Source organism: Melopsittacus undulatus, chromosome 9 (genome assembly GCF_012275295.1).
Source record: "Melopsittacus undulatus isolate bMelUnd1 chromosome 9, bMelUnd1.mat.Z, whole genome shotgun sequence".
Taxonomy (NCBI): Eukaryota; Metazoa; Chordata; class Aves; order Psittaciformes; family Psittaculidae; genus Melopsittacus; species Melopsittacus undulatus.
Genome location: NC_047535.1, coordinates 13,139,496 through 13,165,261, shown reverse-complemented (window position 1 = coordinate 13,165,261; position 25,766 = coordinate 13,139,496). Strand labels below are relative to the sequence as shown.

At 57.6% G+C, this 25,766-nt stretch overlaps 3 protein-coding genes across 5 annotated transcripts; 1 reads left to right on the top strand and 2 right to left on the bottom strand.

Moving 5' to 3' along the window:
* Positions 1–1,903: 1,903 nt before the first annotated feature.
* Positions 1,904–5,875, bottom strand: ISLR2 (immunoglobulin superfamily containing leucine rich repeat 2). Its single transcript, XM_034066490.1, has 2 exons — positions 5,657–5,875; positions 1,904–5,145 (listed from the first exon to the last, which is right to left on the bottom strand). The coding sequence occupies exon 2, from the start codon at positions 5,137–5,139 to the stop codon at positions 3,046–3,048; it is 2,094 nt and encodes a 697-aa protein (XP_033922381.1). The 5' UTR covers positions 5,140–5,145; positions 5,657–5,875; the 3' UTR covers positions 1,904–3,045.
* A 5,528-nt stretch (positions 5,876–11,403) lies between these two features.
* On the bottom strand, positions 11,404–20,466 carry LOC101873672 (protein PML). Of its 2 annotated transcripts, XM_034066280.1 has the most exons (10): positions 20,125–20,466; positions 19,530–19,635; positions 17,986–18,553; positions 16,754–17,331; positions 16,282–16,334; positions 15,793–15,873; positions 15,490–15,703; positions 14,869–14,921; positions 12,177–12,333; positions 11,404–12,081 (listed from the first exon to the last, which is right to left on the bottom strand). In XM_034066280.1, the coding sequence occupies exons 1-10, from the start codon at positions 20,206–20,208 to the stop codon at positions 11,507–11,509; spliced, it is 2,469 nt and encodes an 822-aa protein (XP_033922171.1). In that variant the 5' UTR covers positions 20,209–20,466; the 3' UTR covers positions 11,404–11,506. The 2 variants fall into 2 exon arrangements, with proteins under 2 accessions (XP_033922171.1, XP_033922172.1); XM_034066281.1 differs by lacking the exons at positions 11,404–12,081; positions 12,177–12,333 and adding an exon at positions 14,002–14,768 and having other exon boundaries at positions 20,125–20,459.
* STOML1 (stomatin like 1) lies at positions 20,055–25,569 on the top strand. Of its 2 annotated transcripts, none has more exons than XM_031045967.2 (7): positions 20,055–20,859; positions 21,038–21,144; positions 21,284–21,433; positions 21,975–22,088; positions 22,815–23,019; positions 23,564–23,785; positions 24,618–25,569. In XM_031045967.2, exons 1-7 carry the CDS (start codon positions 20,694–20,696, stop codon positions 24,818–24,820), a joined length of 1,167 nt encoding a protein of 388 aa, XP_030901827.2. In that variant the 5' UTR covers positions 20,055–20,693; the 3' UTR covers positions 24,821–25,569. The 2 variants fall into 2 exon arrangements, with proteins under 2 accessions (XP_030901827.2, XP_005145838.3); XM_005145781.3 differs by having other exon boundaries at positions 20,058–20,859; positions 21,885–22,088.
* The last annotated feature ends 197 nt before the right edge of the window (positions 25,570–25,766 follow it).

The window sequence follows — 25,766 nt, the reverse complement described above, 5'->3', positions numbered from 1 at the left end:
TGGTTTTTTGATCCAGGGTAAGAGATAATTTTGGATGGGAGGGGGATAAAAGCTTTTTTATCCCGGAGCTGTCTCTAACAAAGGGTGCCAGACGCCTTCACACACTTTAGGTGACACTGTAAGTGTGTGACAGTGGGTGCAAGCTCAATCCCCGGGCTGGCGGCAGGCTCTGGAGAAGGGTTAATGCCTTAGGAGGGGCTGAGCCATCCCGGATGCTTTAACCCTTTCAAACCCCCACTGAACACGGAGCGGGTGGGAGGATGCAGGGCTCTATCCCTGACCCCTTCATATGCCTTTGGGCACCGGGTGCTAATTAGTGCCCCCCTAAAAAGAAGCAAATCTCAACATCAACCAGCACCGGGAGGGAGCTCATCACAGCGAGATTCCCTGTAGATCTGTTAGGTGGGGAAATCTATTACTCTCTAATTAAATGAAAGCCAAAACGATTGTTCTTTTTCTATTCCTTGTATGTTTCTAAGCACGAAACTCAATTATAAGTGAATCCGCAGAAGGGGATTTGTGTACAAGGGGGACTCTCTGCTTGGCACGGGGGGGTTTAAGAGCTGCAGCAAACACCTGGGCTGCTGTGGAGCAGCCTCGGGTTCCCAGGATTTGGGGGGTTTGGGTGGGCACCCCGCTGCTTGCTGCCTCTTTGCTTGCAGACCTGCTTTGTCTGTCTCCCCCATGCTCCGTGCCGCAGGAGAAAGATGCAGAGGCCGGGTTTAAAATAGCAAATCATCCTCTGGAGGATGGAGAAGAGTGTTTGTTCGGGGGGGGGTCTGCTGGGGTGCGTTTGGGGAGGGCGAGGGGCACCGGTGGGGTAACAGGGGCCACCCATGGGTGCCGGTGAGGGGATGACCATCCCCACATGACAACGGGACACTCTCTCTCAAGCAGGGACACTAGGAGGGCATTTGGCTTCGTAGCTCCAGATAAGAAAAGCAATCAAAGGCAGCCTTAAATCTTCACCGTGTAATTGTAGGCTTAAATCATCACCCGGACAAGATGGGGATGCAGGGCTGGGGAGGAGGCATAAATCCACTGGACACCTTCTTATCACCCCTGCTCTGGGATTGTTTGGGGACGGGGGTGACACTAACCCCATCCTGCCCCCGGCACAGTGTTGCGAATATGGTCACGTATGTACCTACCTACAAGGTGTGTACAGGAGGCAAGCGTTGGGTTTTGCATGCATGGAGAAAAAACGTGTACATGGACAGTGTGGGTATTTAGCATGTGTTTGTATGTATATTGAGCATATATATTGTGTGTGCATAAATACACACAGCTTATATATATTGTATGTATGACTGTATGTATTCTTGCTGCCTACACATATTACAGGAGTATCGGGGGGTGTGTAGAGTGTGTGCATGTACTGGGGAAAAATACTTGGTTTTCTTATATAGTGACCTTATAGAGCATCCACAGACTATAGGATATATTTGATTTATGATATTTTCATGCCTCTGCTGTATTTACATCTATTTGTTGTGCATATAGACTGAATACACACGAAATTCGGAGAGTCGATGAAATATGTGCACAGCGAGAATAGAACTATTTGTACGTATACCGTGTATGTGTGTGTATAAAATGAGTGTATACAGCAGAGATGTGTATATAGAGGGTGTAGCTGCATATATAGTATGTGTGTGAATTATATATAATATGCATACACAGAAATAAAAGATATATACTGTGTGCAGCATGATCTACGGGTATAAATAGATATGTACACATTTATAGAGTGTGTGGTCTGCCTGTAGCTGCGGCGATGTGTCTCCACGCCGTCTCCCTCCTCCTCGTGGTCCCCTCGGCTGCATCGGGCTCTGTACGGGGCAGAGCCGGAGGGGACACCGGGTGCAACCTCCCGCTCGCCTGCATCAAACACAGACCCGGCTCCACTTTCAATCCCTTTAATTGACTCTTTCACAGACAGAAGCTCGCAGAAAGGCGCCCGCTGCTATCGCCGGTCCCGGGACTCCCGGGGACCGGAGGGATGGGGTGAGGGGGGGAGGTGGTGGTGACCCCCTCGCATCCCAGGGCCGGGTCCCCACTGGCAGCACAGGCCCATCTACGGCACAGACACTTGGCTACAAGGCTACTCTACCCAACACATATCGAGGGGTCCCGCCGGGCTGGGGGGTCGGGATGGGACCGAGGCGGGGGGGTTGGGGGGGTTTCGGGCCGCCGCTGCTACCCCGGGGGAGCGATCTGGGGGTGCGGAGCTGTCCAGCTCCTCCGGTGCTGAACGGGTGAGCACCGGGGAGCCCCGGCACCCACCGGGCAGCGGAGAGGGGGACGGCACCTGGGGACCTCCAGCACCCACCGTGGAAAATAGGGATGCACCTGAGTGCGATAGGCACCTACCGGCGGGGACCCACCGGACCGAGGGGACCGGCGGGGACCCACCGGGAAGTGGCGTGGAGAGGGGAGTGGGGAGGGTAACGCCGATGAGCGGCAGGGACCACACCGCGGCTCTGCGGGCCCGGACCGGGGAACGGCAGAAGCGGACCGGGGAGCAGAGGGGACTCACCAGGGACCGAGGGAGCGGCGGGACTGGACCGCGGAGCGGCAGGGACCCGCCAGGGACTGAACTGTATCCAGAAAGAAAAAGAGGTTTTGGGATTCCGGAATTTTTTCTTTTACCCATTTTTTTTTCCTCATCGTTTTCGTTTTTCGCCTCTAAAGGGAGAGAAAACACGGGGCGGACGAAGAGCGGAGGAGGACGGGGGACCGGGAATCGTTGCGGTGATGTCTCCGAGCCGGGAGAGAGGGGACCTCCAGTATCCAAAACGGAAACGAAATCCTGGGTGAAACGTCCAACCAGCACCGAGCATCCCAGGGGCCAAGTCCCTTCCCCTGGGACCTGCCGTCTGAGGAGGAGGAGGAGGAAGAGGAGAAGGAGGAAGGTCAGGCGGGCATTGCTGAGGATGCTCCGGTCGTTCCTCAGAGAAGCAGCGGCGGTGCCTAGGGAGGCGGGGGTGGGGGATGAAGGGGAGGTGGGGACCGGGAGGGGACCGGGAGGGAGGACGGGGAGGCTCAGCGGGGGCGCTGCCGGTAGTTGCCGTTGATCTCTTGGGAGATGGTGACGGCTTCGGCGCCCAGCGGCAGCTTGTCGCTGTACTCGGAGCGGACCTCGAACTCCTCGCCGTTGGCTTTGGATTGCGACTCCACCATGGAGCTGGCTGCCACGCTCTCCTCTCGCTCCAGCTCCGGAGCCCCTTCGGCTTCTCTCCTCCCCCTCCATCTGCCTCCTTCGTCATCCTCCTCCTCATCTTCTTCCTCCACCTCTGCTTCACCCACTTCGCTGGGATTGAAGTTCTTCTCGGACTCCAGGTAGGAGGCACGGGGATCGAAGTCAGCAGCCATGTGCTTCTCCATCTGGTCCGGGTTCTGGGCTTTCATGATGAGCTTGTAGGTCTTCCCCTGGTACTTGGAGAGGAGGTGGCACCACGTGGCCCCCATTAGCGGTAAGGTGGCCAGCACCAGCAAGAAGATGCTCACAACCACGATGATGATGAGCGAGGGGATCTCCTTTTTGGTGGTGAAGACCACTTGGACCTGGCAGTCCTCCCCCAGGTAGGTGAGACACACAGAGTAGTTGGTGCCAGGGTTCAAGCCCTGGAACCAGTATGAGTTCACCCCTTCCTCGATCTTGGACCACTGGACCAAAGCGTGGCCCTGCCTGCTCTCCTGGCACAGGTAGAGCATCCTGAGGTGGACCTTCTCGGGCTGCATGTAGGTGGGTGTGAGCTGCACCCGGGCATCGCGCTCTGACACATCTAAAGCGATCACCCCCAGGTCAAAAGTGTGCTGCTTGAAGTCACCACTCTCATTGAAGGCGTGGTTGGAAATGTACTTGCTGGTTTGTACGGAGCCACACTTCTTCTCAAAGGGTGGAAGCTGGAAAGGGACTTGCCCATCTCCCGTGGACTCCACCTCAGCTGCCATGGATGGTTGGCTCTGCCAGGTGGGACCAAGGGGTTTGCTTCTGTCATCTGGCATGAGCACACTGTTCTTTGCTCCCTTGGCCCCAGGCTTCTTATCACCTGGCTGTGCTTTGCCTCCCAGCGGGTCCCTCCCAGGCTGCAGTGGGTATTTCTGAGTGCCTGCCACAGCCACATTGACCGAGGTCTGGTTGCTCCCCATTTCGTTGGTGGCCAGGCAGGTGTAGGTGCCTTCTTCCCGCTTGCTCAGGTGGGGGATCACCAACGTACCATTCTTGAAGACCAAGAAGCGCTCAGGGTCCTGTTTGGGAAGGTCCTTCCCGGTGCTCTCCTTCGGGTTCCCATTGAGTTCCAGGGTTTGGCTGGAGGTGCGGATCTTCCAGCTCACTTCAGGTGGTGGGGTACCCGTCACAGCACAGTGCAGCGTCAGGGTGAAGCCATCAAAGAGCTCCGTGGTGTCCAGGTTGGGGTAATAGGTGAGCTGCACGGTAGGTGAGGTGCACTGCACATCGGGGATCTTCCCCACCGGCACTCCTCGGAGCTGCTCCGGGAGCGCACAGATGATGGAGTCCTTCTCAGGGATAGAGATGAGAGTGCTGTCCATCCACTTCTTCAACCACTGGAGCTTGCAGGAGCACTCAAAGGGGTTGTTGTAGATCTGCAGGTGAGAGAGGGAGCTGAGCGAGTCGAAGATACCCTCTGCAAGGGTGGCAAACTTGTTGTTGTTAATGCGCAGGGATCGGAGATCCTTCAGGGTGTGGAAAGCTCCCTGAGGCACCAGAGCCATGTGGTTATTGTTCATCTTGAGCAGCTGGAGGGCACTGAGGTTGTAGAGGTCCTGCCAGGGGAAATCCACAATCTGGTTGTGGCTGATGTCGAGGTTCTTCAGCTGCACCAGGATGGCGAAGGTCCCGAGCTCGATGGAGCGGATCTCGTTGTGTGCCAGCCAGAGTGAGGTGACCTGGGTCACCTCCACGAAGGAACGCCGCTGCAGGGAGGTGATCTTGTTGGCCGAGAGGCTGAGGGTCGTCACGTTGGAGGGCAGCCCCGTGGGCACCACTTGAAGGTCCTTGTAGGCGCAGTCGGCGAACTGGTGGGCATACTTGTCCACGCAAGCGCAGGGCTCGGGGCACGCCCCGGCCAGGCCAAGCAGGGCCACCAGCCACAGGAACAGCAGCGGGGCCATCTCCCCCTGACAAGGGACACATGGGGGGCTCGCACGGCTCCTGCCTCCTCTCCCCACCAGCCCCATTGTCTGGGTCCGGCCCCCCCGGCCCCCGCTGCCCCTCCACCTCACCCCTTACCCTTTCTCCTCCTGCTTCCCCTTTCCCCTCCTCTCTGCTGCTTTCCTCTGGTTCCTCCCTGGCTCTTCCCACCCTTCTCACTTTCTTTTTCTTGTCTCGATTGGGCTTCCCAACCAGCTTGCCCTCCCCCCATCCCCGAAAATATTAAATCTCGTTTTCTTTCTTCTCTGCTTTAATTCCTCCTTTTCCTATTATTTATTTTGCTTTTCTTTTTTCTTTTTTTCACCTTTCAGCCTTTTCTCTCTCCCTGTCCCTACTTTTCTCCCTCCCTTCTCCATTTCTCCCTAATTTTCTCGTTCCCTATTTTCCCCTTTTCCCTGACCCCCCTTTCGCCCCTGTACCACAAACCCCCCCCTTCACCTCCCGCCTCGCCGCACCGGGGCTGACCCCACACCTTACCCGCTCCTAAGTGGCGTTAAGCAACACGCAGCCCTTTTCCTCGCCGTTACCGGTCTTCCGCATCCTCCTCCCGACTCTCAGAGGAGCCTCCGCCAGGCCGGACACGACGGTGAGGGGCGCGGCGCGGAGGTTGGGGGGACCCCACCCGTACCCCCCTCCGCACCTCTCCGGGCTGAGCTGCGAGCCGGAGCGGGGCCGTGCGGGCACTGGGGCTGCCGAGGAGAGAGCGAAGGGAGGAATTAGCATTTCTGCCAGCCTCCCCCTCCGCACGGCTGCCCCCTCCCTCCTCGCCACCCCTTTCCCATCCCACCACCCACCCACCGCCAGCCTCCGGCGGGGACGGACCCGGCTGCTTCCCGGAGCGGGTGCGGAGCCCGCTCCTTCCCTTCCTCCCTCCCCAAAATATACAATAACGAGCACGAACGCCCTCCCCGCACAGCAACGAGTACAACTCGCTCTCACTCGGCAGCAGCCTTCAGCCAGACCCCCTGCTCGCCTCTTGCCCTCCATTTCTCACCCCTCCGCCCCCGTTTCCCACCCCCTGGAGGGACGGGGATGCAGTCGGGGCAGATGCGGGACTCGGATGCCCTCGTCCGGGATATACTCCTTTGGGAAGCGCTTGTGGACGGGGAACCGGGGCTCGGGACGCAGCCCAGCCCTCCCAGCAGCCTTCCCCCGTGCTGCTGCCCCCCTCTCCACCCGGTCACTGCGGTATTTCTGGGGGCGATGCGCGGCTGTGTCGCCGCCCCAGCCCGTCCCGCCGCGTGCTGTTCCCTTCTGCAGGGCGGCCAGCGAATGAGAAAGGGCTCGGGGGCATTTGAAGGCTTAAATGGGGGCACGAGGTTCCCGAAATGGGACCGTCCTCCTAATCTTCCTCCTCAAGGTTTGAACCCCCCGGAAAGGTGCAGTAACGGGGAGCCCACTCTCCCCTCTGCACTTTCTTCTCGACGTGGGGGTCTGTTTTCCCCCTACCTCTCCCCAGCCCTGCCCTCGCCTTTTCCCCGCTATGAAATCCCGATAAATCATTGATTTTGGGAGCGGGATCTATTCCTTCCTCCCTCCCATCCTCCCTCCCCTGCATCCCTCCATCCTCCGCCCCACTGGCGGCTGCCCCCGGGAGCTCTGCCGGGGGGCGGGCTCCGCATGGGCTCGGGTGGGTCAGCTCGGTCCTCCCGCTGTTCGCAACCCGGCTCTGTCGCGACAGCAGCGGCCCCGCCTTGAACTGCTGCTCCCGCACACATCCCCCCCAGCGGGGGCTGGGCACTGTTAGGGGGGCTCCGGGGTTGGGGAGACCCGAATGGCTTTGAAGGGGTCTTGCCTCCTCCCTGCTTGCTCGTACGCGGTCATTTCTCCCTCGGAGAGAGCCCGGCTCCGCATCCCCGCCCCGAGGCCACGGGGATGGGCGTGTTCTCCCAAGGACGACGAGCAGGAAGCGGGGGGACTGTAGTGGGGGTTGATGGCTGAAGGGGCAGAGAGGGGAAACTGCTTGAGAGCAGAATGTCAGGTCTGAGCCTCCGGGGGCCTCCGACCTGCAGGAACTGTGTCCAAAGCCCTCACCCTGACGCCTGGTCCCTGGTGAGCACCTCGGGCAGAGAGGTCAGCCTCAGGCGTGCCTCAGTTTCCCTTCGGCCCTGCAATCTGAGGGCTGGCAATGGGTGACACCCACAGGGTGGGTGAGGAGATTGGGGGGTCACCAAATCAGCCTTGTTTCCATGCAAGTGAACCAATGCTGCCCAAGTGTGGCATCGTGGCCACCTCCACCGCATCCATCTTCACACTCCCTGGCATGGGTTTGTCCCAGTCCAATTGGCATCCCCCAGAAAAGCACTGGGCATGGTCCAGGGGACCACCCAAGGAGATGGACAAGGCCACCTCCCTCTGGCCAGCTACAGCGGGGTGGGCATTGCTTCAGCTTCAGCACAGATTTCTATAGGGCAGGGTCTCCTTGCCTCCCTTCCTGCTGGAGCAGTGTTTGAGCCATCATCGTGCTTTCAGCATCTCCAGGACTGAACTTCGGGCTGACTCCCTCCCCATCCCCACAGCTGGCTGGCCACCCAAGCATGTCCTCACCCTTACCATGATGCTCTCCAGGCACTGGCAGTTTGCAGCTCATGGAATTACAGCATCAGACATTTGGAACTGTGGTTCATATGCATTTCCCACCCCCCTATTTTGCTCACTCTCTGAACACTGTGAGGCTGCAGGACCATGGGGCAGCCCTTGCTGGTGTTGGCCAATGGCTGGGAGTTGGGCTGCAGAGCTCAGGTGGAGGGCACAAGGACCACAAACTCACTTTGAAAAGCATCATAATAGGTCAAAATGCCATAAAGATGTGGCCAGCATGGAGAGGACACTTGTTTTCTGGCTGAGCTCTTCCCCAGTTGCACTCATTCATCATGTAAGAGGAAGAAAGCCAAGTGTCCTAGATAGAGTTACAGCATTTCAGGAGCATTGGAGGCAGCATGTTGTGCTAGAAATGGGTCAAGTGATGAGGCACGTGTGATGGAATGGATAGTGCACCCCTCCTCCTGCTCCTGAGGGCCAGAGAAAGTGTCTAGGTTAGGACCTAGATACATGGGAGGGCATTGTAGCATGAAGCAGCATGGCATGGGTTGCACCAGCCATCCACCTTTCCATTCATGATGTGTGGGGTTCACAGTACCACTTGTGCCTCAGTTTCCCATGGACTGGGCACAGTGCTCTGTGGTGGCTCTTCAGTTCTCTGAGGTGAGAGCTCCAAGGAAGGGTTGTGGAGGATGGAGGTGTAGAGGAATGGATGGGTGGGTGGATGGATGGTTTGATGAATGGATGGATGGATGGTTGGATGGTTTGATGGATGAATGGAACAGCAGGCTCTGGACCTGTCAGCCTCTTCTTCTGACACCACATCTGCCCCAGCCCCAAGTTGCAGCACACTCCTATGCACGTGACAAGCAGAAGCTGGGCTGGGTCCACAGCTGGTGTTGACCATTGCAGCTCTGAGGTAGCTGGTATATATTCCCTCACCCAGCTGGAGGCATCACTCAACCACCACTGTGGTCAATGAGGGTTTGCTGATTTACACCGTTGATCTCCAGGTGGTGTCTGAGGGAGGAGCCTTCTGCACCATCGTGGTGGGGACATTGCCTATTTAACAAAGAGGAGGCAGAGCTTCCAAGTTGGGCTCTCTTGTTTTCTTTAGCTTCTAGTCCTAAGTCAGCTCCTCCATGATCAGGTGAGTGCAGGAGTCATCACCCCAGGAGCATCCTGGCCAGAGGTGATGTGGCTTCTGCTTCCACTGAGACAAGTCTTCCCTCAGCTTTGCCCTACTGCTTCTCAAAGTATTTAAGACGTCTGACTCCTCATCCCTGCTCCTGATGGTCCCGAGCCCTTCTCGGATGTTAGCCGGCTGGTGGATTTCTTAGGCATATAACCTAAGTAACCTTGTGCAAGCTCAGTGGGGTGAAATGACAGGCAGAGAACACAGGGGCTGTTCAACCTGGAGAAGAGAAGCTGTGTGGAGACCTCAGAGCAGCTTCCAGTGTCTGAAGGGGGCTACAAGGATGCTGGAGAGGGACTGTTCATGAGGGGCTGTAAGGACGGGACAAGGGGTGATGGGTTCAAACTTAAACAAGGGAGTTCAGGTTAGATCTAAGGCAGAAGCTCTTCCCTGTGAGGGTGCTGAGGCACTGGCACAGGGTGCCCAGAGAAGCTGTGGCTGCCCCATCCCTGGCAGTGTTCAAGGCCAGGTTGAACACAGGGGCTTGGAGCAAGCTGCTCCAGTGGAAGGTGTCCCTGCCTGTGGCAGGGGTTGGAGCTGGATGAGCTTTAAGGTCCCTTCCACCCTAAACCACGCTGCAATTCTAACCATCCTCTGTCTGGGACTCCCACCAACCTGAGTGATCCTACAGGGGCATAATCAGATGCAGAGGAACCATCCCTTTGGCTCTAATTAGTTTTGCTTGATTGTTGGGAGAAGAAATCCATTTTCATAAGCAGACAGGATTTATGCTGCTCCTTTTTGCCTTCCCCCCATCCTCCTGAGTCCCAAAGCACTTTGCTCAGGGCTAGCAGGGAGCCCTTTTATGAATGGTTTAGATTGAGCAATGCATTATTAATACCAGCCAATCAAGCAGGCAGCACATTGTATATCATTTCAGGAGAGTCACTTAATTCTCTAAAGTTATTTATTGCTCTTAAGAAAACCCAGAGACTGATTTTTTTCCTCCACCTCTGACTTGGATTGGGAATGCCAGGGAGTGGTGATGGCTGGAAGGGAGGCCCAAGCAGGGTTGTACCAGCCTGTGAGCATGTACAGGCTGCCAGTGGAAGGTGGGAGCTGGTGGGACCTTTGGGGAGCCCTCACCCCACCCCCACAGGGTTACCCAAGGGTTGGGACTTGCTGGGTGGTGCTCTGCTCACCGCGCAGTGACAACCCCTTTTCTAGCCGGATGAATGAGCTTTACAGCAGCTTAAGGCAAAGAAACAGCTCATCTGGCTCCTGCAGCCCATTGCCTTCGCTATTGTTTTACACGGCTTTGATGAGGCTGGTGACAGCAGACAGATGGGCTCTGCTCTCCTCCGGCTGTGCCCCTTGTAGTGGCTGCTCCCGGTGCACAGCACTGTATCAGCCACCAGAGAATCCCCAGGGCGAGGTGGCATTGTCTGGATTTGGTGACAAGCTGCTGCGTGTCGCCCTGTTCCTTTGGGATTGCTCCCTCTAAACTGCTGTGTGTTGCTGGATCTGTCCTGGCGCTTCCCTGGCCTGCGGAAAGCAGCCCCTCGGCCACCCCTGCCTCGCTGGCCAAGACCCAGCTCCAACACTTCAGAGCCGGGACACTGCTTGTTCCCAGAACTGGGGGGGAGGCACATTTTATCGCTGTTTGTCCCTAATTTCCCAAGCCTGGCAGCTCCCACCGCAGCCTCCTGGAGAGAAAACCTTCCCCACATCGCTTTCCTGCTCACCTTCGCCCATCTCGACCCACCCAGAGGACCCGTTCACTCCCTCCCCGCCCTTCTCCTTCTGTGCCTGACGCCCGCAGACCGGACGCCGCGGGGATGGTCGCCGTAGCTCCCAGGTCCCAGGAGGGAGCAGCGGTGAGCGGGAGGGACGCGGGGCTGGGAGCGTGCCCAAGCGGGTCCGAGCGCTCCTGCACAAGCACGGGTTGTACAAAGGGGACACCTGGCGGTGCCTGCCCCTCATTGCGCTGTCACCGTGGCCTCAGAGCGCCAGCCTGGTACGGACTGAAGGGACCTTAAAGCTCATCCAGCTCCAACCCCTGCCACAGGCAGGGACACCTTCCACTGGAGCAGCTTGCTCCAAGCCCCTGTGTCCAACCTGGCCTTGAACACTGCCAGGGATGGGGCAGCCACAGCTTCTCTGGGCACCCTGTGCCAGCGCCTCAGCACCCTCACAGGGAAGAGCTTCTGCCTAAGAGCTCATCTCAATCTCCCCTCTGGCAGGTTGAAGCCTTTCCTCCTCGTCCTATCACTGCTGTCCCTGATGCTTTCCAGCATCCTTGTAGCCCCCTTCAGACACTGGAAGCTGCTCTGAGGTCTCCACACAGCCTTCTCTTCTCCAGGCTGAACAGCCCCAGGATTCTCAGCCTGTCTCCATATGGGAGGTGCTCCAGCCCCTCATCATCCTCATGGGCTTGATGCCTCCGGTATTCTCAGTTCTGCCTGGCTGGAAAAAGGAGGGATGGAGACACCCCAATAAATGACACTGGCTGTGCTCTGTAATGCGTTTTGTAAAGGTATGTATTTGATATTGATATGGAGCAGAGAGGGTCTGCGAGTCCTGTGTGATGTGAGCATCCCTGGCACACTTAGCCTGAGACCCAACCAGCTCAGGCCACCCCACACCTGTGCTCACACCTCTTCCAGCTCCCAGAGGATGAGGTTGCGCCGAGCCAGGACCTTGGCCGCTCTCTTGGTGAGCAGCTTCTCCTTCACCAGGGCCTGCAGGATGCTGTAGCTCTGCAGGTTGCAGTGGGTGAGCAGCATCCCCGCCTCAGCACAGGCAGGGAGCTCCAGCACTTCCCAAAGTTCCTGCAAAGCCTTGGCCGCAGCCAGAGCGCTGCCCTCACTGCGCTGCTGCTGCCTGTGCTTCTTCAGAAGATTCCTTAACTTGTAGGGAGAGGCTCTGGGTATCTTCTCTTTGACCAAGGACAACATATCCACATAGCCACGCACAGCACAGCAGAAGTCCACCTTCCTGCTGGCAGCATCCAGGGCTTTAAAGAGAGCAGGCAGCTGTGGTGCCCAGAAGTTATAGACAACAAGGACTGGCCTGGGGAACAGGGAGAGGTACCAGAGGAGGTTCTGTATCGCTACCTCCATGGAGACACCCTGTGAGAGCAGTGCCAGCACTGACTCAGGTGTCTGAATGAGTGTCTTGAAGGTGTGCTCTCCTCTTGTGGCTGCCATCTCTATGATGCGCTCAGCTGCGGAGGGGAAAGGATGGGGCTGGAGTAAGTATTTGGGGTGCCCCTCTCTGCCTCCCCCCAGTCCCCTTGTACCCAGGAAGGGAAGTGCTCACTTCTCTGTTCAGTTTTCAAGCTGAGGAACACTAAGGTGCTCAGCTCCGAGTTGTCATCCATGGGGCTGTTGGGGCCAGTGCTGTGGTGGGGTGAGGTGCCGCTCCCAGACCATGTGGGGCTGGATGAGTTCTTTCTCTTCTCGGGCTTGATGAAAGCCTGCAAGAGATTGGAGAAGGGGCCCAAGTCCCATCTGCCTGCTTGGACCTGGCTGGGAAGGCATGAGGGGCACCCTTGGGTGCACCATTGGCCATGGACCTGGTTGTGTGCAATGCTATGAAGCCCATAGAGTCTGACGTGCAGGTGCTGCCGGGGATGGTTGGGTTTGTGTTGTGTCTGAGAGCCCAAAATCAGGCTCTGGGCCAAATGAGCAAGAGCAGAGCCCTGAATGCAACTTGTCCTAACAGGGGGTGGGATCCAGGCAGTGGCCAAGGGACACAACACGCAGGTCCAAGGACTTGCCCTCTCTTGCTGCACATCTCTTGTGGATGCAGCTCATACAGGGACAAGGCGGAGCAACCTCACACGAGATAGTGCTGGACTTGAGCATGTGGTTGGTGTCCAGAGGAAAAGGGGACTGAATTGGGCCAGGGGGAGGCCTGGTGCCTCTCCAGGCTCAGCAGATTGGGTCCCTAGAGCAATGCTTCCCAAAGGGGAGTAAAAGCAGCTTCAACCAGCAGCCTCAGTACAGATGCCCATCCACAGCAGGTATCTCCCTATGGGAAGTCTAGGATAGCAGTACATTCAAGAAGCTCTAATCTTGGTTTTTCCTCCCTTTTTCCCCAAGTGACAACCCTGCAGCAATGGGGCATCCGTCTCTCTCCATCTCTGCATCTTCACCTGCAGCCCAGGGGTGGTGGACATGTGGCTGGACCAATGTCTGCAGCCATATGAGCAAAACCAAGCGCTCCCCAGCTCAGGGCATCTGGGATTTCTTAGATATCACATTAAAATGAGGTGTCTGAAGGGCATAGAGGGTTCCTCTGTGTGGGACGGGACAGGAGAAGGCTGGAACTGGTGGTGGCAGTGGCCAGAATGACCTGGCTGGCCTGAAGGGGGTTAGATGAACCAAACCTGGTCGCAGATGCTCTTTCTTACCCAAACCAGCAACAAGCAAATTGTGTTTCTATGCAAAAAAGTCTTATTGAAGAGTTAAGCAGAGAGGGGAAGATGGGCAGGTTTTGGAGGAGGAGAATCACCCACACTGAGATACACACTGGGAATCACGGTGGGTGACGGATCCAGGCAGAGCCTGGTGCTGGCGATGCTCCTGTGGCTACAGCTGGGTGGACAGAGCATGCAGTCCCCAGGTGACCCCACAAAGGCTCTTCCCCAACCTCAACATCTCCTTTGAGATGCCTGAGCCTTTAGGCATGGCCTCAGCCCTTACCCTCCACCAGCTTCCCTGGGCTGCATCCCACTGCCTCATCCTATCTCTCAGCTGCATTTCCCCCTTTTTTTTTCAGGCTTTAAACCATCTTTTCCCAGCTCTCCAGGTTACACTTCCCTAGTGCCCATAACCAGACCACAGGGAGATGTTTATACCACTGGGAACTCTCTTTTACTTTCAGCCTACACCTTTGTTGCACCCTTCAATCCACATTGTGCCAAAGGACACTCAACTCACACCGGGATTTCTCACAATAAGCTGCTAACGCTCCCAAACCCCCAGCTTCAGGATCTTTTTAGCACTAACATGGAGTGGGGACAGGTTTCTAGCCCCACAACTCTTTCTCCCCCGGTTAGAGCTGAATCAGGAGAGCAAAGAAAAACAGCAAAGGCAAAAATGAATCTGGAAGCCAGCAGCAGGGTGGGATTTAACCAGGGAACAGCTTTATTGAAGAGTAAGAAGAGCTTCTGCTTTAGTTTATACAGAAAAGGGGGTGAGAATCCCCTCATTAAGCTAGTGCAGGAAAACCAACCCCCTTCACCATCCCAAATCGGCCACACTCGCCTCCATTCCCAGAGGGATCCCCTGCTTGACTGGTAATAGGGAATCTCAGCAGCAATCCCTTGCCTTTGGTTCATCTAACCTCCTCAGCTGGAGCCGTTTTGGTTGCAACACCCCAGCTTGCAGCATGGCTGCTATGAAATGTCACTGCAGGGAGCTTGGAGATGCACCTTTGGGAATGCTCAGGTGGTCCCTGCTTGCACTGGTGGCTCCTAGGAGCTTCTCAGCCTGTGTAGGCACAGGACTGATGCCCTCTCTGCGCACAGATGCTACAGTCACCTCCAAACTCGATTTTCTTGATATGGAAATGGGGTTTTGTATTTTAACCTGAGAGCAACCTTCCCAGTGAAGTGACAAAGGAGTCATAGAGACCAACCCCAAAGGGCTGTCTTGGGGGATCAGCTGGTGTGGGATCCCACCTCAGAGTGGATCAGGTTGGGGCTTGTTTCCTGCGAGAGAAGAGCCTGGCTGCTCCAGAGTACCAGGAGATACCAGCAAAGGTCTTGGCTCAGGAGGACTAGATCTGTGAGCCTGCAGATGCCCTGCATCTATCCATCCGTCCTTGGGAGCAACTCAAGGGGAAGAGAAAGCTGCAAGCAAGTCTCTGGCTGCTGCTGGGGTAGAAGGCTCAGGTCTGAGGTGGCTGGAGGAAAGGGAAAGGCACCCCGGAGATGCTGGGGGGCTGCTGCCTCTTCTGCCTGCAGTGTGGCTCAGCAAGGAGGGGGCTCTGGTGTGACACTCACCACTGTGTCTTCCTCGCTGTCCTCCGAGCTGGAGATGACGATGCTGGTGTCTTCTGCAGAAGGAACAGGAGGATGCTGAAGCTTCAGTACTGTGGTTTTGGATCACACTGGTTTTCCCATGGGAAAACTGATCATATCTCCTGATATTTGCAGCAGGAGGCAAACACTTCTACCAGGACCATGAAACACAAGCCCTTGGGTGCTCTCAGATGTACTCCAAGGTGGGGGCAACCTCTCCACTGCTGCTTCACCCAATGGGCCCTATACCAGTCTCTCCAGAAGATGTGTTTCATCTTCCCTCCTGTTTGCAGAACAGAGCTCAGGACCCCTCACTGTGGAATGGTCCCCTCTGCTATGCTCTTCCCTAGGCTTGGGCTTTGGCTACCTCAGAGGCAGGACATGGAACTGGATGGAGCATCCACGTTCACCCCTGCGCATCCCTCCCATTTTTACCTGCTGGGACCAGCTCCCACCCTCCACTTCTCTGATTCAGGGAAGTTGGTCAAGGCTCAGAGTGAATGGGGGTGCACTCAGAGCCCACTGAGAGGCTGGGAAAGATGGGGGATTGCCATAAGGGTGGGAAGATGTGGTAATGATGAGGACCACATCTCTAATCCCTACCTGCATCAACATGGCTGCTGGTAGCAGGGATGCTGCTGCAGTTCTGGTCTGGTGTGGAAGTTCTGGGTTCCCCTTCGTCTTTCCACTGGTTTGAAGTGAGACTGCTGGGGACTGGTGTGTTGTTGTCCTCCAGCTTCAGGAGCTTGGGAAAGGTCTGGCTCTCCGCTTCCAAGCAGTGTGACGTCCGCTTGGGCCACGTGGTGACAGGGTCAACCTGGAGAGAGGAGAGCAGGGGGGATGTAAGGTATCAGGGTGGCAGCGCCTGGTCCCCAAAGGCTCCTGCCTGGCTGCAGTGGTTGTTACCGGGCTCCTCTGCATCTCCACAAGGCTGATGGTGCAGATGGGCACGATGCTCTCGCTCTCAGGCTGGACAGGCTCCTCTTGCTGCACAGAGAGCATGGAGTGGCGTTAGGGTGAGCAGAGAGAGGGGCAGAGCATCCTCAGAGGGGGGAAACTGAGGCACAGCTTGGCTCAAGGCTTGTGCCTGAGCTGTGGGTGTTTGGCAAGGCTACAGCCTGGGAAGGCTATGTTTTTTCCCTGATGAAAATGAGGGATGAAGCAGGAGGTTTGGAGAAGTGGGATGGGGTAGGAGCACGCCTGGGTGATGGAAAACGCTGCCTACAAAGCAGGTTCGGCTCTGCTCAGGCAGAAACATCCCTGGGGGGTGGTTGTGCTGCAGAAATGGGAGTGATGCACTGGAGAGGGGGAAGTGGACCCTTAAGAATAGCTGGCAAAGGTCAGAGGAAGGGGGATCTGCATTCAGCACACCAGGATGGAGCACGGATGTCTCACCAGGTTGTTCTCCAGGGACAACTCAGCCATGGGGTCAGCTTGGGAATTAGTGTCTGCAATGGAAAGAGCAGGGCTGCAATCCCAAACCAGAGCCTCTGGAGCTCCCACCTGGCCCTGGTACCAGCTGAGCCAGGAACAACCTGCCCGGTAGCTGCCATAAGGAAGGGGCAGCTCTGGTCTCCTTCCCCTTCCCCAGCCCTTTGGTTAGGGATGACCCAAGGGTTTAAGGAGCCTCTCAGGGTCCAGAAATCGGCATCACCAGAGCCTGTTGCATTTATGGGAGACCAAAAAGGGGCTCTGGCCATATCAGCAAAGGAGCAAATATTGGTCCTCATGGAACTAAGCACCCGACCAGAGTGAATCTGAGGAAGAGAGGTGGCACTGGGCCCTGTGGGATCCAGAGCCAGGTGCTGGCCTTGAGCTGGCCCAAGTCCCCACTGCCTGTGGATGCATCCCCACGGCAAGTCCTCACCTGGGTGCCCCGTGACGCGCTCCACCAGCGCCTGCAGCCTGGCTCTGCACTCAGCCAGCTCCCCAGCCTGAGTCCTGTCCCTGGCCTCCGGTGGCTGCAGTTGCTGCAGGTCCTGCAGCGCGCCCTTGATGAAGGGCTGCATGTCCATCACCTCCTGCTCCGTGGCGTACAGGCTCATCTTCTCCACCAGCCGCTCGCCCGCCTCCATGCTCCGCAGCACCCCCTCCACACGCTGCAGCTCCTGCGCCAGCTCCCGCCGGCCCTGCTCCTGCCGCGCCTCCAGCATCCCCAGCAGCTCCTCTTCCTCGCTCCGCAGCAGCCGCACCAGCTGCTCCACGCGCTGCCGGATCAGCTCCCGCAGCTCCCGCTGCTCCCGCTCCAGCCTCGCCGCCTCCTCCCGCAGCGCCGCGCACGTGGCCTCGAAGCCGCCGCGCTGCTCCCGCAGGCCGCGGGTGACGGTGCCCAGCTCCTGCTGCCGGCGCTGGGTCTCGCTGCGGATGTCACAGAAGGCCGTGTGCCCGCTGTCCAGCAGCGCGCACGAGCAGCACAGCGCCTTCTCGCACTGCCGGCAGTAGATGCTGCGGGGACAAGCACAGCCACGGCGCCAGCTCGCACACTGCCCTGCGCACCGGCACCTCCGCAACCCGCACCCCGCTCGCCCCTTGCACCGCGCTGGGGCCACACCTGGGTTTAGGCTCCCCCGGGGGGGAAAAGAGACCTCGGGTGGCTCTGCACAGGTTCCTGCTCCTCTGCTGCACTGCACAGAGCCACTGAGCTGATTGTGTGAGGGCTGCGCACGGGAGGCATCCATCCACAGCTGCAAGGGTGGTGAAGGGAGGGGCTCTCTGCCCCTCCGTGGGCACTGACTGGGGTTACATATGAGAACAGAGGAGCAAAGAGCATCTTTGCTGCCACCCACCTTTGCTGCCTTCCTGCCTCCTGAGACCTGCCAGCCCCATATCACACCCTGCTCCTGCCCAGTGTCCTGCCAGGTTGCAGAGGTCCCTTGCCAAAGGCAGGCGATGAAACCATCCTGGCTCTGCCCTCCTGGCAGAGTTCATAGGATCCCAGGCTGGTTTAGGTTGGAAGGGACCTTAAAGCTCATCCAGTTCCAAGCCCATGCCATGGGCAGGGACACCTTCCACTGGAGCAGCTTGCTCAGATGTGGTTCTGGAGCAGCAGCTGCAAAACCCTTGGTGCAGGATGGGACTTGGTCATCAAGCACCACTCACCTGGAGACGTGACCCTGCTCAGCATGACCAGAAGTGGAGCAGAAGAGGCTGCAGGACTTCCTGTTGTCTTCCAGGAACTGATGGGCGGACTCAGCACGAAGTTCCTCCACCCTCTTGGCTTTGTGGCTCTTCTTCTTGAAGAACCACTGGTGGTCCTCAAAGCACTTGGTGCAGAGGAACTCCTCGCACTCTGAGCACCACACCACAGCCGTTTTCACCTGGCACCGCCTGCAACTTGGGCCACTGCTGCTACTGAGCTCCTTGTAGACCTTGAGCCTGGCCTGCAGGTTGATGAAGAGCAGGTTGTCCATGTCGGGAATGCCGCTGGCCTGCGGGATGGCCGTGGAGCACACAGGGCACTTCCCAATGGGCTTGTTCTCACTCAGGCAGCCAAGGCACAAGGTGTGGAGGCAGGTGAGGAGCTTGAGGTTGGGCGATTCCTGCCGGCAGCCCTCACAAAGGATGAACTGGAAGTCATCTTCCTCCGCGGGAGAGTGGGATGGGGGCAAGCATGGGGGTGTACCCGGCTGGGCTCCTGTCTCCATGGGGGCAGCAGCATCATCTCCATCTAGGTGGGATTTGGGGGAAAGACCCCATTGGACCAGAGGATATGGAGTGGGGCAGGAGGCTCAGTCCCAACCGATAGGGGCCATCAGGCCACCCCTGCACAGCCCACGTTACCCCCCCGGCTGCAGGGAATCACAGCATCACAGAACCATCAGGGTTGGAAGGGACCTCTGGAGACCACCCAGTCCAACCCCTTGGATCTCTTGGTGGCCAAGGGAGGGCCACCCAGAGCAGGTCATACAGGAACATATCCAGGTGGGTTTGGGATGGTTCCAGGGAGGAAGAGTCCAACCCCACCCTGGGCAACCTGTGCCAGGGCTCTGCCACCCTCAATGTAAAGTGCTTCCTCATGCTAAGGTGTGGGAGGGGCTCCCCTTCATCCCGAGGGCATGTGGATGGTAGAATCCCCCAGGGCAAAGGATGCTCTGCTGGGGAGATTCTCTACTGGCTGCACAGGGTTGTGCTCCCTCCTGCCCTTAGTGTGGTACCCTGGGGGATGTCCTCCCCCCCCCCCCAGTCTCCTCCCCTTTGGGCAATCATCGATCTCACAGTTGAGGGGGGAGGCTGCAAAGCGACTTTCCTTTCGCTTTTGCTTTCACCGCCCCTTCCTGCCGTGTGAGCGGGATCGCAGTGAAGGGATGGGAAGGGAAGGGGGATCTCTGGCCACGGTACTCCCCCGATTCCTGCAAAACCCCATGGGCAGCACCGGGGTGCTGGCACCCAATGGTGTCCCCCTCCTCACCCCTACCCGGGGCCTCCCCCAGCGCGACAGCGCAGGCAGGAGCCCCCCGAATGAAGCAGAGCCCCCCCCGTTACCACCCCCCATGCAGTACCTTTGCCCCATAAAAAATACCGCCCCACCCCCTCCCCCCCAGCGGGCAATCCCACGGCAACGTTTGGGGGGTCTGGGCCAGGGTTTGCCCCCTCCCCATCCCGCCTCCCCTTTCAGGAAAGCGGGGACCCCCCCTACCCTTTACCTGCCGGGAGCCCGGGGCCGGGCGGCCGGGGGGCGGCGGGGCTATCGGCCATGGCAGCGCCGGGGCAGGGCTGCGAGCGCCCGCGACTTTCGTGTTCCCGGTCGAGCTGAAAGGGGAGGAGGAGCTGGAGGGAAAAAGGCGGGGAAGGCAAAGGGGGGGCCAGGAGGAACGAAATGGGGTACTGGGAAGGGAGGGGAGGAGCGCACGCTGACCTGCCTGCTCCTGCCTTCCCTCTGCCTGGGGTGCTAGCACCGGGGGATGCTGGTAGCGGGGATGCTGGTACCGGGGGATGCTGACACGAGGGGGGTCAGATGGCAAAGCTCTGTTTCATCTAACAGCTGGCCCCCGCAGGCTGTCCTGGGGTGCATATGTGGGTGCCAGCTTGGTTCCAAGGACACCTGCTGTGTGTGCATCTGAGCCTCAGGCTGCTGCTTCAGCCAAGGGGGGCTTTAAACCGGCCCTGTTGTCACCCCTTTTCCCTTCACAGCGCTGCTCTTTGGCCTTCACTGCCCTTTGCAAGCCGGCAAGATGGAGTAGGGGGGGCTTTGGCAGGGTGGGAAGGCCATGCCGGAGAGGGAATTGCTGGGAAAAATACCTCCACTGCTTCCCTGCGGGGCTCGGTACCCTCCGGAGCCCCCTCCCCGCGTGAACATGCAATGGAGGAAACTGTCTTCCGCATGTTAGTTCCCGGGCAGGGGCTCTCTGGGAAAACTCACCGAGCCGTGAGCCATAAGCCGTTTCGTCCCTGTGCCGTCAGCAGCCACATGACAAGCGGACCAGGAAGCGCCAGCAGCTCCCTCCTTCCCTACACAGCGTCCTCGCCACGGCCTCCGGTCCCCACGGACACCCCTGGGGTATCTCCCAGCTCCAAGGGGGTGAGAAGCACAAGGGTGGCTTCTGTCTCCCGGCTCGGCTTCCGCGTGAAGGGAAGATGGGAAGCTCCAGGCTGGGTGAGAGCCCAGCAAGGAAAGCTCCTGAAGGATGTGGTTTGTTCTAGCCAGCATCCTCTGTGATAGGAGCAGTTGTCAGCTCCTCTCCGGAGCACATAAGGTCTCCAGGCAGCCAGGCAGGGACGCTGGGTCGGGCTGGGGACAGGCTGAAGCCATGCTGGCCACAGTGCTGGGAGCACAGAGCCGCGCTTAGGATGCTCTGAGACGCAGCCCCATGCAAAGCACCTGCACCATGTTCAGCCGGTCGGGATACCAGGCCCTTCCCTTGGGAGATTTTGACCGCTTCCAGCAGTCCAGCATTGGGCTCTATAGTGCCCAGAAGGGCTTCTTCTCCTTTGGATCCAAGCAAGACTCTCTGGGGCCAGCCGGGAATACCACAGGTGAGTCCAAACCTTAGGAGGGGTGTTGCTGCTTCTCTCCCTATTTCTGTAGTGTGTCCCACTTCCTGGGTGGCCCCTGCGCTTCCCTGGGGTGCATGGGGGAGAGGCTTGGACTGGGGGTTCACAGGCAGAGCAGGGGAGGTTGGAGCAGGTACATCTCCCTTTCACCCCACTGCAGAGTCCTCCCAGGGTTGGCTGTCCTGGATCTGCCATGGGATTATCACCTTCTTGGTCTTCTTGCTGATGATTGTCACCTTCCCCATCTCGGTCTGGTTTGCCTTGAAGGTAAGGGAGGAAGGCAGGGCAGGAATGGGATGAAAACCCATTCTCCATAGGGAGGACTGCTCCCAGCTGCCCCTGGTCCCTTTGGCACCGCAGGACCCAGGGCTTTGCCTCAGCCCTGCTCCAAGCTCTCCCATTGCAGATCGTGCCCACCTATGAGCGAATGATCATCTTCCGCCTGGGTCGCATCCGGGCGCCACAGGGACCTGGCATGGTCCTGCTGCTGCCCTTCATTGACCACTGGCAGCGAGTGGATCTGAGGACAAGGGCCTTCAATGTGCCCCCCTGCAAGGTAAGTGGCCACAGGCTTCAGGGCAGGAGAGACACCTCTAAAATACCCAGAGCACGTGGATTTTGGGGTGGTCTGACCCTTGGTGCTGTGCATGGACCCAGCTTTCAGTTCCTCCTCAGGTTGTAGCTGGTGCTGTGAAGGCAGAGTCATCACCTCTCTGCAGCTGAAAAGCTCCTCTTGACTTTGCATACTTTGTTCAATGGGTGTTCCTGCCTGCAGGCATCACAAAAACATCCATCCCTATCCTTTCCAGACTTCTGTTAGTAACAGTCCCATGCTGGAAACTCTCCTCATCATACAGACTAGCCCAAACTTGATTTGAGTTGGTTTCATTTTTAATGACCTTCTTAAAGAGACCTAGAGCTGCCTTCCAGCTGGGGTAGAAGTGAATGTGCACAAGGGTTGGGCAATGGGGCAGAGAGGGGAAGAGATCCTGACCCCTCTGCCCCAGCTGACCTCCAAGGATGGGGCCATCATCTCCATGGGTGCCGACGTCCAGTTCCGCGTGTGGGACCCCGTGTTGTCTGTCATGATGGTGAAGGACCTCATCGCAGCCACCCGGATGACGGCGCAGAACGCCATGACCAAGACCTTGATGAAGAAGAGTCTCCGTGAGATCCAGGTGGAGAAGCTGAGGATCGGGGAGCAGCTATTGGTGAGGACTGCCCAAAGCCTTGGGCTCTTGGTGTGAAAGGAACAGCAAGGGAAAGATAGAGCTGCTCCAAGTCCATCTGGCCATGGACCCGGCCAACGAAGGGAGCTGGGAAAGTGTGCTGATTAGTGGGAAGCAGATTATCTTCAGCCTGTGGAGCTCTGTGCTTGTCTCTGAGGGCTTTTTGGCCACAGAGAAAAGCCCACATGGTGTTGGCAGGCTTAAATCTGACCCCCCTGTCTCCACCAGGAAAACGCCTGGAGGGCTGCAGACTGGGAGGGCAGCAGGACAGTGTTGGCAGAGGGGTGATGAGTTACGCCTGCAGTCGACCTGGGCCAGGCCAAGTTGAATGTCTACAAGGGATTAGAGATATTATTATATAGGGAGCACCATACCAGGATGTGTTATCCAAATGGATGCAAGGAAAGGGCCAGCCTGGGAGGGACCTATGGAAAGGGGAACAAGATAGAACTGTCCTCCCTGTCCTGACCCCCTCCATGCCAGGGCAGCAAGTCAAGGAGCAGGGTTGAAGGTGAGCATAGGCAACTTGGAGGAGCTGGACTATTGAGCCTGGTCCAACACCTCACATCTAAAGCTGATGGGGAGCAGAAGTATGAGCTATTGGATGCCCATGGTTGGTGTGATATGGTTGGATGCTCTCCACGACCTTACCCAGTTCTGCTCTATGGCCTCTTCCCAACACCTCTCCCTTTCTCCCCGGCTCTGCAGCTGGAGATCAATGACATGACCAAGTCCTGGGGCCTGGAGGTGGACCGTGTGGAGCTGAGCATGGAGGCTGTGCTGCAGCCGCCCCGGGATTGCCCTCTGGCTGCCGTACCACCCGTGCCTGGGCTGGATGGCACCATTCAGCAGCTGGCTGCCCACTTCTTCAGCAGCACCCTGGCTCTGGCAGGCAGCGGCGTTCCAGAGGCAGGTAATCAGGTGTCTCTGCTTGCGACACCCCTCCTGCCCAATGACCCCGTGTCCTTTGATGTTTGACACAGAAGTCAAAGTCTGGAGCTACCGTGCTCCTATGAGTACAAACAGGGGGGAGGAGAGAGGACAGCTTTGGGCACAGCTCCAAACCTTTCTTACAAGACACTGGGGAGGGCAGGAGCAGATCTGCAGGAGCCTGGGCTCAAAAGCAGCTCAGTTCTCAGTGTTCCCATCACGCAACCCCAAGCCTCAGCTTGCCAGGAGTCACATGAGGGCAACGTGGGTTTATTGGGGTTTTTGTTTTCCAGAAGCCCTGCACCAGTTTGTGTCCTGCTCTTGCTTTCAGGGATAATTTTCCACCCCCTGGTAGCACGGGAAGAGTAACGCATGGCAGACAGTAGGAAATGGCAACACCAGTGGTTGTCTTCTTGCTTAGCTGAAAATGCACTGGTTAAATGGGTTCCTTTACTCTGTAAGCCTGTGGTGGGTCCATGCAGAGCAGCAAAGCTCACTACCTCACAGCGTACCCTCTGCTGTCCCAGTGTCCCCAGCAGACAGCGTGGAGACAGTGCATGAGACGGAGCCTCCTGCCACTCCCCTCCTTGCCAGCAGTGCCCAGAGGAAGCCCAGCACGGATGAGCTGCTCGCAGCAGTGGAACCCATCCTCTCTGAGGCCCTGGTCAGCCAGGTGGGAGCATCCTACCAGGTCAACATCGCCCTGCCCAGCGGTGCCTGGAGCACCTACTTCATCGACCTCTCCTCAGGTCACTGCTCGGGGTTGCTGTGTTGGAGGCGGGGGGGGGGGTGGTTGTGTTGAGCCCGTGCCCTGTTTTCATGCTGTGAACTCCCAAGCTTGGTGATCAGAGGTCCCAAACCAAGCCCGTTTGGTGGCTCCATGAGAGGCAGCCCAGCGTCCATCAGCTGCACACTGCAGCTTGGCCACTATGGCCGTGAGTCCTTGCTCCCGAGGTATAATTTGGTTTGGGTTAAAGCCATGATTTTTCCTTCAGAAAGAGAGGATTGGGAGAAGGTTGGCATCTGGGTTTCCTGGTGGCTGGCAAAGTGGGGTGGATGGCTGAGGCCTCAGGGTTTGTTAGCTGTTGATGCCACCAGTCTAAGGGGATAGCAGTGGAGGGACATGAGAGGACAGCATCTTGGGCTACTGCCATGCTGGAAGATGCCCTAATCCATCCCCCCATGGTCACTGATGGTTTTCCTGGTGGCCATGGCAAAAGTAGGATGAGGCTTGGAGGTAGATCCTTGTAACAGGACATTGGTGGAGCAACACAAGAGACATCTATCTTCATCAGGAGGAAGCACTCCTGTGTTCAAAATCATAGAATCATAGAATCACAGACTGGTTTGGGTTGGAATGGGCTTTAAAGGTTGTCTAGTTCCAAACCCTCAAGTGGAAGACACCTCCCACTAGACCAGATTGCTCCAAGCCCCATCCAACCTGGCCTTGAACACTGCCAGGCCCTTGTTTGTCATCTGGCTCAAGTCAATCCTTATGGAACAGTGGGGGTGAATGCCAGCAGGCAAGGCTGGATCCTGAAGCCCTCTGTTCCTCCTTCTCCCACCCATTGTGTCCTACAGGCAGCGGCCGGGCTGGCCATGGTGTGCCCGAGGACATCCCTGATGTCATTCTGGAGGTGGCAGAGAAGGACCTGCAGGACCTCTTCTCGGGTGACCTGCGCCCCTTGAGCGCCTACATGAGTGGGAGGCTGCAGGTGAAGGGTGATCTGCACCTTGCCCTGAAGCTGGAGGAGCTCATCAAGGCCATGAAGCAGCATAGATAGAGCAGAGCATGCGTGTGGGTGCGTGTCTGTGTGCATGTGTCTGTGTAGGTGTGCAAAGGTGGGGGACATGCAGGGGTGCTGCACACTGGGGGCCTTGTCCTGCTGGAGCTTCTCCCTGTGGAGGCTGCAGGAGTCGGTGAAGACGTGAGCAAGGAAACTGAGGCTGAGCTCCATTGCCAGTCCTTGTCCTTGCCTTTACCTCCCCTGCCCATCCTTCGCTTACAATGGGATGAGAATCCCATGAGAAGATGGGATGCAGTTGGCACCCCAGCATGTGCCAGTTTGCTCCCATGTCCCTTGGCCAATATGCCACCAGGACACAGGCTGATGTCCTGGTGCTCCCATGATGGGCTGTGTGACCAGACTGGAAGGGGCATGAAGTGAGAAGGTTGGATTGGGAAGAGCTTGGGGACACTGTGACCAAGCACAGTTGCCATAGGATGGGCAGCCAAAGCAGGGCACCAGGGCTGGCTGGACCAGGCTAACGGGGTACTGGCATCCATGGGGAAGGAGCAGAGGTGGTGATTCTGGGAATGACCTGCCTTGGAGGTACCCAAACCTTCCTGACACAGTAGTTTGGAACAAGCAATTGCTCTAATTTGTGCTTCAACGTGCTTTTGCATGTGTGCTGTGAGGCCTGTCCATGAAGCACGTGGACTGTACATAGGCATATATGGATATTTATTTATTTTGTAAGCTTCCTTTCTATCAGCTCTCGATGGACAATAAACCTGGTCTGCAGCCTTGTGCTTGGGCAGCGATGGGCTGATGACTTCCGCACCCCTTGGTGCCTCAGTTTTCCCAAAGCACCACAGGTAAAGAGGTGCTGGCATCAAGGAGGCTGCATGGTGTGACTCCATCTCACCATATGAACATGATGAAGACATGAAGTCCTGCCACGGTGAGGAAGAGGTGTCAGGATGCTCCCCCACTGGGGATGCTCAGC

What these genes read in the sequence shown, in the direction of transcription:
- ISLR2 (XM_034066490.1), bottom strand. Translation starts at nt 5,139, where the DNA reads ATGGCCCCGCTGCTGTTCCTGTGGCTGGTGGCCCTGCTTGGCCTGGCC.
- STOML1 (XM_005145781.3), top strand. Translation starts at nt 20,694, where the DNA reads ATGCAAAGCACCTGCACCATGTTCAGCCGGTCGGGATACCAGGCCCTT. An exon ending in GCCAGCCGGGAATACCACAG is followed by an intron (nt 20,860 to 21,037) that starts GTGAGTCCAAAC and finishes ACCCCACTGCAG; the next exon opens with AGTCCTCCCAGGGTTGGCTG. An exon ending in CGGTCTGGTTTGCCTTGAAG is followed by an intron (nt 21,145 to 21,283) that starts GTAAGGGAGGAA and finishes CTCCCATTGCAG; the next exon opens with ATCGTGCCCACCTATGAGCG.
- LOC101873672 (XM_034066280.1), bottom strand. Translation starts at nt 20,208, where the DNA reads ATGCGGAAGACAGTTTCCTCCATTGCATGTTCACGCGGGGAGGGGGCT. An exon ending in GCGCGTCACGGGGCACCCAG is followed by an intron (nt 16,335 to 16,753) that starts GTGAGGACTTGC and finishes TTTCCATTGCAG; the next exon opens with ACACTAATTCCCAAGCTGAC. An exon ending in CTTGAAAACTGAACAGAGAA is followed by an intron (nt 12,082 to 12,176) that starts GTGAGCACTTCC and finishes TCCCCTCCGCAG; the next exon opens with CTGAGCGCATCATAGAGATG.